The sequence below is a fragment of the Ascaphus truei genome, chromosome 2, assembly GCF_040206685.1.
Source record: "Ascaphus truei isolate aAscTru1 chromosome 2, aAscTru1.hap1, whole genome shotgun sequence".
Classification (NCBI taxonomy): Eukaryota; Metazoa; Chordata; class Amphibia; order Anura; family Ascaphidae; genus Ascaphus; species Ascaphus truei.
Genome location: NC_134484.1, coordinates 85654828 through 85670490, shown reverse-complemented (window position 1 = coordinate 85670490; position 15663 = coordinate 85654828). Strand labels below are relative to the sequence as shown.

At 45.7% G+C, this 15663-nt stretch overlaps 1 protein-coding gene and 1 long non-coding RNA gene across 5 annotated transcripts in view; one reads left to right on the top strand and one right to left on the bottom strand.

Moving 5' to 3' along the window:
* The window catches only part of TPD52 (tumor protein D52), an 86934-nt gene that overhangs the window by 21011 nt on the left and 50260 nt on the right, over window positions 1–15663 (bottom strand). Inside the window, exon 1 of one of the 4 annotated variants that reach the window (XM_075583051.1) lies at window positions 1550–2172. The exons of 2 other annotated variants lie outside the window; for them this stretch is intronic. In XM_075583051.1, coding sequence (XP_075439166.1) covers window positions 1550–1688 — 139 coding nt within the window. In that variant the 5' untranslated portion in view covers window positions 1689–2172. Of the gene's footprint in view, window positions 1–1549; window positions 2173–15663 lie in introns of those variants that run through there. One more of the 4 variants, XM_075583053.1, reaches the window with a different exon arrangement.
* LOC142488533 (uncharacterized) lies at window positions 6468–10138 on the top strand. The gene is made up of 4 exons (XR_012799477.1): window positions 6468–6567; window positions 7063–7127; window positions 9434–9648; window positions 9900–10138. It is a non-coding gene; the product is annotated as an uncharacterized LOC142488533 (long non-coding RNA).

The window sequence follows — 15663 nt, the reverse complement described above, 5'->3', positions numbered from 1 at the left end:
CAAAAGCAATAATAAAATGGGATGCTATGAACCGATTCATCCAGATTTATGGGTACATCATGGAATAAATTAAACTAGAAATGATTAAATATGAATAAGTATTAAATCATTGGTTATAGCAAGGCACCGCCGCTCTCTCCGACCGACCGTAAAGAAGTTAAGGAAATAGCAAAAAAAAAGACAATATAAATCAGATGACTGTGTTATCTTGATATTCATGTATTGTAAAGCAAATATAAATTTCACGGGGCAGTGATCTGATGATGAATTTGTAGAATTGGCCAAAAAAAAGAGTTGGTTATATTATTAGTTTAAAATGCATTAAAAAAAAAAGTTGTCAAATCTACAGAAAGCTATTATCCCAAGGAATATAAATAACGCTGTGACAAACGGCTGCACAAATTAAATATTCTCTACTCGGATGTGGGGAAAGTAACACTAGTGGTTTGATTACATCCTGTGGGATGAAAACTAAAATCCCAAGTGCTGTGATGCATTTCACCGAGGTATTGGTCTGTGACCTTATCTTCTATATGTTTGGATTTAATTAGCAGAAAAGGAACAGTTCTCGGGTTCACTTTGGGAGTGCCCTTTCCTTGTTAATCATTTACCTACAAAGTTGTGTTCCTTACAAGAACTTCATTTAAAAATGAAACAAATGCTGTGACCCAAAGTAAATAAGATCTTGGTTGGCACAGGACGTATAACTTATGGATAGACATTTACAAGCCTGTCTCCTCAAAAACAAAAAAACAACCGTCCCATTCTGCAACCAATAAAACACAGAGGGTTGCAGGCCCCTGTGGCACCAGAGGGGTTACACAATCGCAGAGGGTGGGCACTTTCACTGGTGTTTTGCCTTTGGTTCTAAAAGATATTTTTTATCAGAACTTGACTGGTTTTGGATTTGGAAAAAAAAAACCATCAAAAGCAAGGAATATGATTTTGTTTAGAAGTTCTGGTTCACATTCCCAAATAATGAAAACAAAAAAACATCTGAGCGTGAGCCGGTTTCAGCATCAAAGTTCGGATTTAAAATCCCCAAACCTATCCAACCGTATGACTCATTTTTCTACTAGATCTATTTATCAGTAATATCACGCTGGCCAACATGTTAGTAGCACATGCTGCAGCTGCGTGACAAAACACCAGTTAATATACAATGCAAACTGATTTTTTTTGTTGGGTTGGGGGCAGGTTAGGGTCTCGCATAACTCAGGAAAGAACGTTCTGCAATGGCTTCTAGGATCCTCAGCACTGAAGGTGTTTACACTGCAAATCTCAATCATTTCACATTGAATAAACCGAAATAGCTTGCTCTGTTTAACCTTTTCCTTACAAATTACTGTTGATATAAAAGGGGCTGGGAGTTTACATCATCCCACCGGCTACATCAGGAGACAGGACATGGAAATCAATATGCGATCCCAGCACTAAACTAAGGTTTCCTGCTTCAGGATTGTGAGACAGGAGCCCCACACACCAAAAACATAACGCAAAGCTGCACACTACAGACAAAACGGCTAGGCTACATGCAGTGACATTTTACCCGTCCTCAGCAGTGTAGGTGAATCCGGTGGAGTGTCGTTCAACCGGGGTGACAAGAAAAGATAATTTCTATTGAGTCCAGAGTCAAAGTTAAAAGGTGACTTGTAGTCGTCCTGTAGGTCAACGTCTCTAGAATCCATTGCAGCAGAAATGTCCTAATGGGTCATCTTATAGAAGCGCATATAATATACTCCTCCTCTGGTTCATTTACGCAGTTGTAGAAGTCACTCTTTACATGGGGGAGCTGTGCTTTCTTCACTTCACTAACCAGGCCGCAGTGCACTCTTCTGTCTCTCCGAAGATCCCTCGGAGCTCACATGACTGCAGCACCCAGTTGTTTAATAAGTTACTTCCCTGTGTTGTTAAGGCGATTACCCTCCCTAGACAGGGCATGGTTTGCTCCTGCAAAACGCCAACAACCTGCTGAAGCGGTCATGGCTTTCCTGCTTCTGCAACCATCCAATGTAACGCATTATTTAATCCCAGCAAACACGTACACATTGAAGATCCAATTTATGCTCTTGAATCTGCCTGGTCCTTTTGTCCAATGCAAAATACTGCAGATAAGGATTTCAATTCGTTTAGGCAAAATATCAGCTCATTTCACATGCAGAACCAAGACCTTCTTAATCTTCTAGGACACAAGCAGATTACCAGCCAATATTGTATAGTGCATGCCATCTGTGCGCTACACAGCAGGGGCATGTTGTCTGCCTACTGAAGAAATATGTAGACACCAAAATTAAATGTGTTTGTTCCACTTTTCTTGAAACATTTCAATGCTCATAAAAACAGCCACATGACTCTTTAGAGCAAGGGCGAGCTCCAGATGCCCTGCAGTAAAGTGCTTTTCAATCAATCCATTACTAATGCATCCTGGGCTCCCAGCCATAGGTCTTATCCTTCTCTTATGCGGAGAGGCTGCAGATAATACTCAGTGGTGTTAGGTGACAGTCATTATCATATGACCTGGTTTTCCCAGCCACTTGGAGGAGCTGCAGTACTGCCTGTGATCAGTGGAAAGATTACCGCACACCATGCTACATACGGAGCCCATTGCAGACACATGCATCAGCTTTGCCCATTAAACCACTTTCAATAATCTTTCATTTTAGTAAAACCTATGATTGCAATTGTTAGCCGAGTTTGTTATAAAAACCATGAACACCACAATAATATTTAGGGCCCGATTTCTGCGCTGCTCCCTAAAGAGCACAGTAGTGCCAGATACCAATTGAGAGAATAGTACTGTACTTCAGTACTTTCTAAATAATTATTCAAATCCAAATGAATGGCACATGGTTCTAATGGCTTAATTTCTATAATTGAGATGTAGGAGGGGGGAAAGAAAGAGAGAAAGAGAGAAAGAGGAGAAAGAGAGAAAGAGAGAGAGAGAGAGAGAGAGAAAGCGAGAGAGAGAGAGAGAAAACGAGAGAGAGAGAGAGAAAGCGAGAGAGAAAAAGCGATAGAGAAAAAGCGATAGAGAAAAAGCGAGAAAGAAAGAAGATAGCTTTGTTAGTCTTTCAGATTTGGGACGTTGTAGATTTAAAAGGCTGTCTCCAGACCATGGCTGATCCTTGCAGACAAATTGATCTCCCACACCAATATTAATTTCAGGGAGTTTTAAGAGATAAATATTTCAAGAACCAGGTATTCCCCAGAGGTTGGGGGCATGCATTTTGGTTCAAGTTAAACGCCCTGGTTAAAATATATATATATTTTTTAAATGGTGTGCTTCAAAAACCTAAAATAATTATTTTTAATCCTTTTTTTTTTTTCTTCTTCTTGCGAGCCCTCTGCTCCTTACAGAATAAAACAAACAAAAATCAAAGAATAAAGCTGTTTATGTATTGTAATTGGCATGTTACTGAAAACAATAGAAATAGAAATACATAGTGTGAGGGGGAAATAAGGCAGTCTGTATGGGGATAAGTCAGCGCTGCATTTCTACTTTCCCGGGAACTGCAGAGCTAAGCGTTCAGCTCCAGGTTGCTGGATGCATTAGGCAGGTCTGGAATCCCTATACCAGACCTGAGATCGCAGACGCAGGCAGATATATGGAATATTTAGCTTCCTGTCTCTCTACCATGCTAAGTGGTTACTTGGGACTGCAGTATAAACGTTAACCTGCTGACATGGACCTTTGCACGGCTTCCAGCCTGTTACTCCCAAGCAGGTCCGTCCCTAAGCGGTAAGCAGTTAAGGCACTGCCTAGGGACAGCAGGTCTCACGGGCCGGCAAGAAGGACCGAGTAGCTGCACTGCGTGGCTTTCCTTTTTTTTGTGTAGGATTGAGGATTGAAGCAGGGGGTCTCCGGGGACCCCATGCTTTCTGAGATACTTACCTCCTTTGGGGGTATCTCAGCTCAGGTGTAAAGCCCCCTGTCACATGGGCCAATAGGAAGCTGCATATGATGTCACGGCTTCCCATTTCCTCATGTGATGGGACAGCTAAACCTGAGCCGAGATACCGACACCCGCTAAGAATGGAGTAAGAGGGTTGGGAGGGGGACGTACCCCTACCCAGGGATTGTTTGTTTTCTGTTTTATTTTAACCAAACTGCTTGAAACCGTTCTATTCGAGCCTGGTATCCAGTTGTGTATTTAATCTGAACCTTGGGGCCCCTGTGCCATTCACAGCTCTACCTACTAGTTCCTGAAAAATGAAAAGTGAAAATGCCACCAGCGGCAGCTTCACTGCTGCACCAGCCAGAAAAGCTTTTTTTTATATTTTTATTTTTTTTAAACTGGTGTATCGGGGTACCCCCTGGCTACTATTCTACCCAGTGGGCTGGCAGTAAGTCCTGGTATAAGCAGGCCTTGCCAGTAGTTGGTATGGGGTTTTCCCCTTCACCTTTGGTACTGCACTTGAGTGAAAGCAGGGGGTGGTACATCCTGTTGTAGCTGGGATAACGGGGTGCCCGCCTTCAGCTGTACTTAGGGGCAGGACCGCCCTAAAGGTAGAGGTTGTTCCTTCACTCTGAGGAAGGTAGGTCACACATCTGGGAGCCTGAGATTGGGGCCTTCCCATGTGCTCTTCCCTGCGTAGCTGTTGCTTGCTGCCAAGTGTGTAGTAATAAACCGTTCCTGTTTGCAATATACCTCCGGCCTGGTGTGTGATCTAACTGGGGGGGGGGGGGGGGGAGAGTAAAAGTTCTACTGTGGGTAGACCACAGTATTCCTGGAGCCTACGGCAGATGGAGGCGCTGCACTGCTAAGTATTATGTGGGGTATGAACCCCAGAAGCCTGTTCCTGTGTCCCCAAGGCATCGCAGACGACTCAGCCCTCTTGTTACCACCACACACACACCCTGTAATGGCCCCTATCTGCAATTGGGGGGTAGGGCGGAGGGGGAAACACTGTTACACTGGTAAATCCAAATAGATAGGATACATTTACATTTTGTGGAAAGGGTCTTTACATTTTTGTGGGAATTCCTCCCCAACCCTGCCAATAATTATGTTCACTCCCTCGTTTATATTCAAAGTGAAAACTAGATTCAAACACACAAACATAAAAAAGGGATCTACGGTCATTGTCTGATTTACCAAGTAACCATTAATGTGACAATCTTCAGACCAGGGGGAAGACATGGTGGTTGAAAAAAACATTTGTAATTGACCTGGTTAAGTGCCCTTCTGACTGTCACTGAACATCAGGAGGAAAACACTCTGGAGGTCATTATTACTTTCAGAGAATGTCGTCTTTTTTGGTAATCTTCATGGGGAGATCCACACGTAATCTGAACGGAAGGGGACCCAACTCTTCACTTCACCGCGGGGGCGTCGCTATCGTGATCACGGGGGACGGGAGTCAATGGGACACAATATGGCACTTCTGACGTTAGGTCTAGGACAAGGGTGGTCAACTCCAGGCCTCAAGCGCCACCAACAGGTCAGATTTTAAGGATATCCCTGCATCAGCACAAGTGGCTAAATCAGCAGCTCAGTCTATGAGCTACTTGTGCTGAAGCAGGGAGATCCTTCCAATCTAACCTGTTGGTGGCCCTTGAGGACTGGAGTTGACCACCCCTGATCTAGGCGAGGAAAATTTGGGATGAATCAGTGGCTGCATAAACATACCGATTTTCTTATAGCTCTTGGGCTTTCAGCCTACCATTTTCTTGATATCAGCCTTCCAAACAGAAGGCATCTGAACAAAACAGGCAATTACAAAGCAGAAGTTATGTCTCAGACAACAAGTCTCTTCCAGTCTTTAGAATACTACACAGTGTGTAATCGAACAAATATTCCAATTGTGGATGTAAACGTACATGCTAAGGGTGTCACATTTTAGCTGCCAGTTTCATTTTTTCACAACGCATTTTTTAAGAAACTTGTTTGGCCAGCATTAACCCCTTGAGTGACAGAGGTTACCCAAGCACAATGCGCTGCTGTTCCTTCTGGCACTCAAAGAGTTAAGCAGGAAGCCTAACCACGTTTAACTCATGTTAGTATCTTGCCCACGAGCATGTCCTGTGTGGAAAAAAAAAAAATTCAGCCTTTAAAAACACATGATTAATCGCTAGATTTTCATGTAGCCTTTAGATTGCAATGGACTCTGGAAAGAGCTTTATTTTAACCTCCTGGATACTATTTCAAATGCATAGATCTCCTAAACGGAGTATCAGATTTTACAAAATAAAAACAGCTGCATAAAGAAAGGGCAAGAAGAGATCTCACACATGAAGTTAAAAAAACAAATCTGTGCGGACTGAAGCATTTTTGTGTCCTCCAGACAAGCTCCGGCTTGTGCTCTGTTGCTAGCTCTACAGTGAGAAGGTGATAGCAGCTGGAGGATTCCAAAGAGGGATGTGTTATTCATTTATATTTACTGTAGGAGTGGGACTGGGTATTTAAAATAAATAACAGTGTGCCCCTTGTTTTTCTCCAAGGCCAGATCACAACACACAGTGTTCCATGGACTACACAATATATACTGCAATCATTTGGGACTAGCCAAGTAAACAAGGAAAGTTGGAGGTCATTCCTAAATTAAATCAATATCAGGACGTTAAAGGTAAAATAAAAAATAAAAGTGTGTCCCTCTGTCCCACCCGTTGTATTTCCTGTACCCCCCTCCCCTCCGTACAACAAAACATTTAATAAAAAGGCAAGTTACAAAAACAAAGAAAATAACCCTTTCACTGCCTGGAATCCACTGCATTGCTGTGTACAGTATGTACTTTGCAGTGTGTTGAAAGACCACAGGTTTTAAAGGCCTCCTAAATATTTTCTATATGTAAAAAATAAACCAATGGGAGGACTTCACAAGGAATGTTACGTGGGTGAAAAAAAGAAAAGCAAATCTATGTGCTGATACCATGTAAATAAGAATGTGGAATTGCAGGAAAGGAGACGTACGTGTACCTAAGTAGCACTGGAAAGGGTTATTTAGCAGGATCTGGGCAGCTCCAGCACCAGGATCTTGCATGAGTAACAAATGCATAAGCAGAGAGAGTGTTTTTGTGTTTGTTCCGCAGCAGCTTCTACCTTTGTTTATTTTAACTTTCAGGCCTCGCCTTGGCTCACACCTGCAGGATGTAATGCCAGGAACTGCATGGAAGAAGTGACATGTTGGTATGTAGAGGGGGGCAGACAGTTACATCGGAAGCCTGGTCAAGTCTCGTATTACGCATTAGCGGTGCCAGATAACAACGGGGTCCAACCTTCTGTACATACCTCGCTCAGTGCTAGTGGGTCCCCCATTAACCAATGGTTTATCACACACCACAGAACCCCCGGGCACTAAACAGATTAAAACACTGCTCTTTTTGCTAAACACCCCTAAATCTTCCACATTCAAAAGTGTGTGTGAAGGTTTTTTGCTTTCAAATTCTAGTTTATTGCAATTCATTAAAAACATTAAATTGTGTAACAGCTTGCCTACATTTTATTTAGAAAATGTTTTACCAGGAAATAAGTTACGAAGAAAAGGCGCCCTCCATTAGTCTTCCCTGGTTTTTTTTGGGGGGGGGGGGGGGTGAAAGACCACTGGATTGCCCCTTCTCTTCATAACTTGAATTAATCGTCAGTCTGTGTTGTTGCACGGGCCCGCTGTTGCTTAGCACCTGTGGCAGTTTTTTTTTAATCAAAGTACCGTGAGTGAGTGCATCGCTTTATGGACTATATTACCAGGAAGCAGGGCCGCCGACATGGGGGGGGACGGGGACGGGGGGGAGGGGAGAGCCATTCCTCCCGGATTTGCACTGCCAGAATGAAAATGCTTCATAAAAAAGCCTTTTTGCACGGTTCAGACATGTGAAAAGGGTTTACAGACTAGCAAAACATGCAAGTTTGCTTCTAAGGCTGCGTCCATGGTGGCCACGCCACGCTTTGCAGGAGCGCTTACATGGCCTGCTGGGTTGCGCGACGGGGGGGGGGGGCGTGCTGGGAGGCGTTCCCGTCACGAGAGCGGTGAGCCCTCATTGGCTGAAACGCGCACGTGACCCGACTGTCGTGCAGCAAAATAAAATGTATCTGTTTCTTCGCGCGATCTATAGCCACGATCATTGCCTTAAGGAGTTCTGTTTGTGCTAACCATGGCTACGACCTAAGGCCTCGTCCAGGGTGGGTAGAGGCGCTCCGGCGCTGCGCCCTGCTCGGCCGTGCTTTTCCTGGCCGGCTAGGTGCGCGCGCGCGGGGCGCGGCCTCTACAGCACGGAGCTGGTTCGCCCTCATTGGACGAACCGCTCATATGAAGCGCTCACGAGCGGCAAATTCAAATTTGCTCGCTCGGCAAGCAGCTTAGCGCCAAGCAGGCGCGCCCGCAGCTCACACAGGCCACGTGCATGGTCGCAACGTGTCCAAGCGATTTGTCACAATTTCATGCTACAAGAACAGGCCCTTATGTCCCCATAGTCTATAATTGGCATTAGCAGCTGCTGTGCGACGCGCTTTCTGACCAGCTGGCTTAGGGAGCATTTGATTCTATAAAGTACCCCTAGTTTGGCATCGGTTTTGGATGACGGAGTATCCATGCGCAACCCAAATGTTAAATGGGATTCAAGCCAAGATATTTAAAACTAGTGACGGGGTCTAGAATTGGGTCTGAATGTAGCTCAGTCATTGGTAGCTTTAAAAATGTAGCCTAAGGCTGTGCTTATAGTGCCGGCGACACGACATCGCGTCAAAACAAATGCATTGCCGCCGTTGTGCGCTTATAGTAAGCGCGACGCGACGGCTTGGTCGCGATCACTGGAAGTCATCTCATTTTGATTTTTCCAGCGACTGCAGCCTGACGTCGCAGTCACTATAAGCGCAGCCTTAGGCTGCGGCCATGCTGAACGCTGGAGAGGGCGCAAGCGTTCACTCGGCTTCCCCGCCGCCTGCAGCAGGAAAGATCTGTGTCCTGAATGCAGAGGAGACGGGGAGGCGTGTTGGGGGAGCGCAGCTGTTACGTCACGGAGCTGGTTCGCCCTCATTGGGGGCGACCCGCTCATGTGACCCGGCCGCGAGCGCCGGCGCCTCTGCTCCCGCGGGCTCTATAGACAGCCTCTAAGAGGCACATCTATGTGATCGCGCCGCGCGCGCCCTCCTGCGCGCCGTCGTGATCTCCATGGCCGCAGCCTTAGTCCAAACACCATTGTTACAGTTTTGTCTCCATTTAAAACACTGTTTTGAGAAATCTAGTATTCGAGTCTTGAAAAATTAGATTGAAGTTTGTGTTCACAGTGAGGCTGGGGCTGTGTGTATATAAGATTGTGTCACCCGCATACATGTGTAATGAAGCTCCCTTACGAGCTGGAGATACATTATTAATGAAGACTGAAAAGAGTAGGGGCCCCAGAACAAAGCTTTGTGGGACCCCAGAGGTGACATACAAGAGGTTGGAGTACCCCATAGGTATGAGGGAAACCAATTTAAAGCATGGTCCCCTATTCCAGGGGGGAAGGAGGCCAACATCACATCGGTACCAACATGGGTGTCCGGCTGCCGGGCGTTTGTTGGCTTCCACACTACAGTTCTCCCCAGCACAAGCCAGGCTTTCACTGGAAGCTCCCAGCCTGCGACAGAAGTTAGGCCTGACCGGAAGCCGGGCCCAACTTCGACACCAGCCAGCAGGATCGGTGCGGCACCGGAGGCCTTCCCCCAAGATATGGTAAAGTAAGAGTGTGTGTGTGTGTGTGTGTGTGTGTGTGTGTGTGTGTGTGTGTGTGTGTGTGTGTGTGTGTGTGTGTGTGTGTGTGTGTGTGTGTGTGTGTGTGTGTGTGTATTGGGGGAGGAGAAAATTTGGGTTATTAGAATGTGGGATGGGGTTAGAGAAATAGAGGGGGTTGTAAGAGATATAGCAATATTAGCAGTAAAAGAGAGAGATTGGTGTTTTAACCTTCTATGTGCTTATTTATGTAGCATCACCGATGTATGCAGCGCTTTACGGAATTGAGAAGACAGTGGAGGGAGGTCATATACAAAGTATCACAAGTGCATTAAAGAGGAAGTTAAACAATGGGCATTAGGGAGACCCTGTCTGCAGAGCTCACATCCTGAAATGAATAACCAGAGACCGACAGAACATTAATACATCTGAATAAACAGAATATTAATACATCTGGGTTGTGAGGTCTTGAAAGTACAATCCCAATAAAATATTTTACAGCTCAACAGCAGTTTTGTCTCCAGAAAAACCACACACTAAATGATTAGACGTCACAACTCTGCAGGAACCGTGTGCAGAGGGAACATTGCCCTCTCGCAGACAGCAGCGAGGGGTTCTATAGCATCACATTGGAAGCTATGGAGTATAGTCTGAATCGTGTCTGGGAAGCCATAATAATGGAAAATGGTCACATGGACGTAGCAATTTCATGGCTACGTTTCATTGAACCTGGGATCACTGGATACGGTTCAGTAAATAAAAAAAATAAAAAAAAAAGTATACCAGAGGTGTCAACCTCTGAAATCCCTGAAATTCGTGCGATTTAGTAACTCTGGATCAAGAAATTGCATTTTAAAGTAAAAACTGATTTATCAGTGAGACATTATTTAAGTCTATGGGAAAATTGATGCCAATTACCAGTGAGGCCGGCTCCAAACCAATGAGACTAGCAGAGAATTAGTGATAGTCGCCATGTCTGCTTGTGCATATTAGACGGAGCTAGAACGCCTCATATTGGTAGAATAGTCGCTAAATATTCCATGCACAATGTATTTAATTATCTTTCTGTACAATTATTTAATGAGCTACACCTCATATCCGATTTCATTATTTTTCGTATTGTAGTGCTATTTATTTATAAAATATTTTACCAGGAAGTAATACATTGAGAGTTACCTCTCGTTTCTATTGCTCCCCTCTCCCATTTTTTAATTTAATTTTCCATGATTTTTTTTCTCAACCGCAAAGGAAAATAAAGAACATGCCCAAAAAATTAAAAAAAAAGTCAAAGAATTTGAATATTTACAAGGGGAAAAATAATAATATATATATATATATATATATATATATATATATATCAAATAATACTGTAATAATAATAATAATAATAATAAATATATATATATATATATATATATATATATATTTCCAAAAATAGATCATTGTGCTGCTAACATTCTTTTTTGCATATAAGGCCTCAAACCCCATTTGCATGGATAACAGAGGCGGCTGCTCTGCATTGGTTAAGTATTTTACCAAATGGTGGTAACCGTGTCCGATTTCAGAAGAGCCCAATACGGTTGTATAAGGAAACACTGTGAACCTCATTTTTAATATGATTATGCTATGATTATTATGTGAGAAAATAAGAGACACTTTACACAAAAAAATTCCCTTTCTTCCATGGAGTGAAACGGTAGGTCTGTTAATTGCCAGCCATTCAGATTCACAGTCTGGAAGATAGACTACTACACTTTAATCACTTATGTCCAGGAAAGGGACAGAAATACAACAAAATAATCTTGATCAGTCTCTAAGCTCCAACATTGTCTTATGTTGACCCAAAGGAAGGGGGGGAAAAACCCATATACAAGCAAACCCAGTGACATTGTTCCAAGGAGTCCAGCTGTTTGTATTCGGTAATTCCCTGTCATTCTGTGCCACTTTCTCTCTGACACAAACACGATGTGACAAGTTCATTGCCTGAAAGAACGCCAAGGGAAACAGATCTGTCCAGCCACACGTCGGGGGGCCGCAGGGAGCACATTTCCCTGTTGTTTTGCTACAGGAAAGAGTTATCTGTTTTACTAGGAACAGCACAGGGTTTGAAAAAACAAATAGCATTTTAACCTCTTCTTGACGGGCAGACACACGTGGACCTGCAGAGCGAGCTGTAAAGTGGGTCGAAGCAAACGTGACTTGCAAGGGAACTTTTATTTTAAGCCCCCAGAATATAGAACGTGCATCAGTTTCCTCTGGCATTTCTGTATTTCTGTGATATTATATTCCTAATTGCCCATTTACTTTCATTGTTCCATCTTATTTCATTATTTACCCACAGTAGGTTTTTTTTTGTCATTTGTTCATCTGCTATTCTGAGAATTATGATTAGTTACATTTGATATCTTCAAAAAAATCTCAATTTTGTATGGCTAATAAATGCTGAATATAAAGTAAAAAACGAAAGAATATGAAGTGGAATATTTTTGCACAGAGTCCACGGCACATGCTCTTCCTGATTCAGCATTCCTATTAATCCCCTTGGATAACACAAGCTATGTCAAGCGGACACAGAGACCTGCTCTGATTGGCGGAACGGATGTAAGCCACAGCCAACCAAGTTGCCAACTATCTGCTGTAGCCTCAAATAAATGATGGCAATGTCGAATCAGGAAGTGCATGAACCTAGCTGAAGGCGAAAAGCCTCTTATACTTGGCCCAGCTTCAACGTACATACGTGTCAGTACCAACATTACATTGTGTCTGCACATATTATAGCTGTGAGTCACCCACACAGTGAAGGCCAGATTTTGAGATGATAGTAAATCTAGGTTCACAAACAGAACTGGGCTAAAATGTGGCCGGGTGACAAGTTAGGATCACAATGCTGGTGCCAAATCAAAGTGGGTAGGTTTTGAGCACAAAGATGGTAAAAATGCTATTTTACACAAATGTGAGACTTTCTTTGGGATATGTAGGGGGAAATAGTTGTGGTATGGAGAACCTATACACAACTTGTGAATTATATTGTAGAAAACAATATCATGGTATCTCATTGGGAATATTGTGCCATGCAAAACATTGTGACAGTACACCTGGGAGGTAGATTCAGTCAAGCATTGCTTTGGGAGTTTGTGTGGGGGTGAGAGCAAGCATTAAGCTTACATCTGTTCTCACACATCATCGTTTTGGTTGGTACCAGATAAGCACCGGAGCGTAAAAAACAGATCGCTCTATTACTGCTGAAAATAATACAATGGGGGGCTAGGGAATAGCCTTGGTGTTTACTTTTCCCTTCTTGCATTCAGTTTAAGAAACTCTTATTCAAAACCCAGATTTAGTGGACATCTGCTTTCTCCAACTTAGACTGAGCATAGAGAATAGAATGAAAGATTAAACCTGCCGAAATAGCAATCAATACTTGCCAGAATAATGTGTGTTGTGCAGGTTATTGTTTATTGTTCAAAATAAGCACTTCCCAAAATCAATATATAGACATTAAAAGATAAGCCGGTAATGTATCTTATGGAACAGGAGTAACTTCTTTAGAACAATGTAATATTAATGTAGCAGGCTTCCCCTGGCCCCCCTTACCTCCGCAGGAGAATGGGGACCCCCGTGGTATGTCGGGGAGCTGCGGGGGAGATCGCTTCACCGGGGGATCCTGGTTGGATACACAACAGGGTGCCGCCAACTTGAATGCGTTCGTGCATGCGCAGAGGTTCGCGCGTGCGCTGAAGAGTTGCGGCGGACATTATAGTGAGCGCGAAGGGGCAGAGATGGCGCTCCGTAGCGCAGGGACTCCCCAAGGTCGCGCATGCGCAGAAGAGCAGTGGCGGCCATTACAGCATTGCGCACGCGCAGCCGACATAGCGCACGCGGCGCCAATAATAGAAAGGCTCTCCAGGGACTACAGTTCCCAGCAGCCCCAGGGGCTGGAGCCCAGGTGACACCAGGGAGCCAATGTAAGAGTGAGATTCTCCTGAGCAGAGAGATATACATTGTTGCGAGCAGTGAGAGAGTCCGTTGGATCCAGGAAGAGATTGGGGAAGGTAGTGTACAGAGAGCAGTGCTCTGCTGTACTAGGCCACAGACACCCCATGCCCAAGTAGGTCCCACTCCCCACTAGGTTTAGTGGGTAAGGTTATAGGGATGGCCCCTTAGGTAGGGACCCTGCCCATTGCTGAGAGTGAGTCTAGTCAGTTACACAGCTGCAGTGCTGTGTGCGCTGACAAGAAGAGACAGTGTTGCTTTGCAGTGCAGCACAGCAGTTAGTTTGGCAGTTTCAGGAAAGGCCCTTTCAGTGTGAGGGGGGTTTGCTTTCTACAGTACAGTGTTATGTGATATCACTGGTGCCAGTTGCATGCGGCGATCGCGGCCTGCGTCTGGGCTCAGACAGGCTCTACTGCAAGAGACATTCTGTGGGTGAGACGCTCCACGAGGGAGACACCTCATGCGGAGGCGGATTCCTGTTCCTGCGTCAGACATTTTTGGAAGTTCTTTACACACGGGCACGGACGCGTGCTCGGGCAGGTATCTATAAGTGCACCAACTATACACACGTAAGCAGCGCTGCCACACATCTGAGTGGGGGTCCAGAACACTGGGACGCTGGTGCCGAGCACCCAATTATTGTGGGCACTGTATGGTTGGGTTACTATTGGGCGGGGAGGTCAAGGGCCTGTACAAGGGGATATTGGTGCCCTTGCACCCCAATGTATGTTTGTTATGCATAGAGCTGTTGATACTCTATATTATGATACTGTGTGTTAAGTTACTGATCCCTATAGTAAACCCTTTTAGCCATAACCTTTGGTGTGGGCTGGTTACTTTATGGTTGTTCCTATGCGAGGGCCATTCTACACTCCTAGAATCTCACATAGGTGGAGGCGCCGATTGAAGAAACGTTCCAGAGAAGCACCCCAGGCTCTCACTAGCGGAGGCTCAGGCCTCCTGTGAACCTGCAGGTATACGCACCACACCTGGTAACATATAGGTTCCCCCTCACATTAGGGTGACCACCCTTTTGCCGGTACAGTCCCGGTTTTTCGGGAGCTGTACCGGTTTTTTGTGTGTACCGGAAATGTCCCGGATTTTCCTCAATGTGTCCCCGGTTTTTTTTTTTGTCGCCGGCGGTGCGCGAGTAAGCTGCGGTGCGCTGTGCGCGAGTCTGCGGCGGCGCGGAGGAGACTGCAGCAGCCCCGCTGGTAAGTATTTTTTTTTTTAATGCCCCCCCCCCCCCCGGCAGTTTCCTACCTTGTTGGCCAATCCCCTGCATCCCGGCATTAAGCCCCGCCCCCGGCATCATCCTTCACCAAGGACCGGCATGTAGAATGGATGGAAGGGCGCAGTGGGGTGGGGTGGGGTTTAAGGCCAGCGTGCCTGGGGGCGGTGGGCAGGGCCAGGGGGCAGGACCAACTTGCCTGGGGGCGGGGCTTCCGCTTCCTGCGGCAGAGCACACGTGGTGTGTGTCTCTGCCCACGGCTCCTGGCTCTTCGGCGCTGTGTCTCCCCCCCTCTGCCCGCCCGGGGGGATAGGAGGTGGGTTTTTGATCCTTTGCCTCCTGTCCTGGCGCTCCCTTCCCCCCCCCTGTCCCCTTGGTTCGGGAGATGGGCGCGGGGGCGGGCAGTGGTGGCTGCGCGGTGTTCCCCCATTCTGCCCCGGGAACCCGTGGCTGCCCGCCGGGGGAGGGGGGGCGGCTGTTTACCTTTGCGTCCCGGCGCTCCTATCCACCCCCCCCCCCCCCTTGGTGCGGGAGATGGGCGCGGGGGTGGGTGCAGGGGGAGGCGGAGAGCCACCTGCTCGTGACTGCCTCTGTCTGTACTCCAGTGTGTGTGTGTACCAGTGTGTGTGTGTGTACCAGTGTGTGTGTGTGTACCAGTGTGTGTGTGTGTGTACCAGTGTGTGTGTGTGTACCAGTATGTGTGTGTGTGTGTACCAGTGTGTGTGTGTGTGTGTGTGTGTGTGTGTGTGTGTGTGTGTGTGTACCAGTGTGTGTGTGTGTGTGTACCAGTGTGT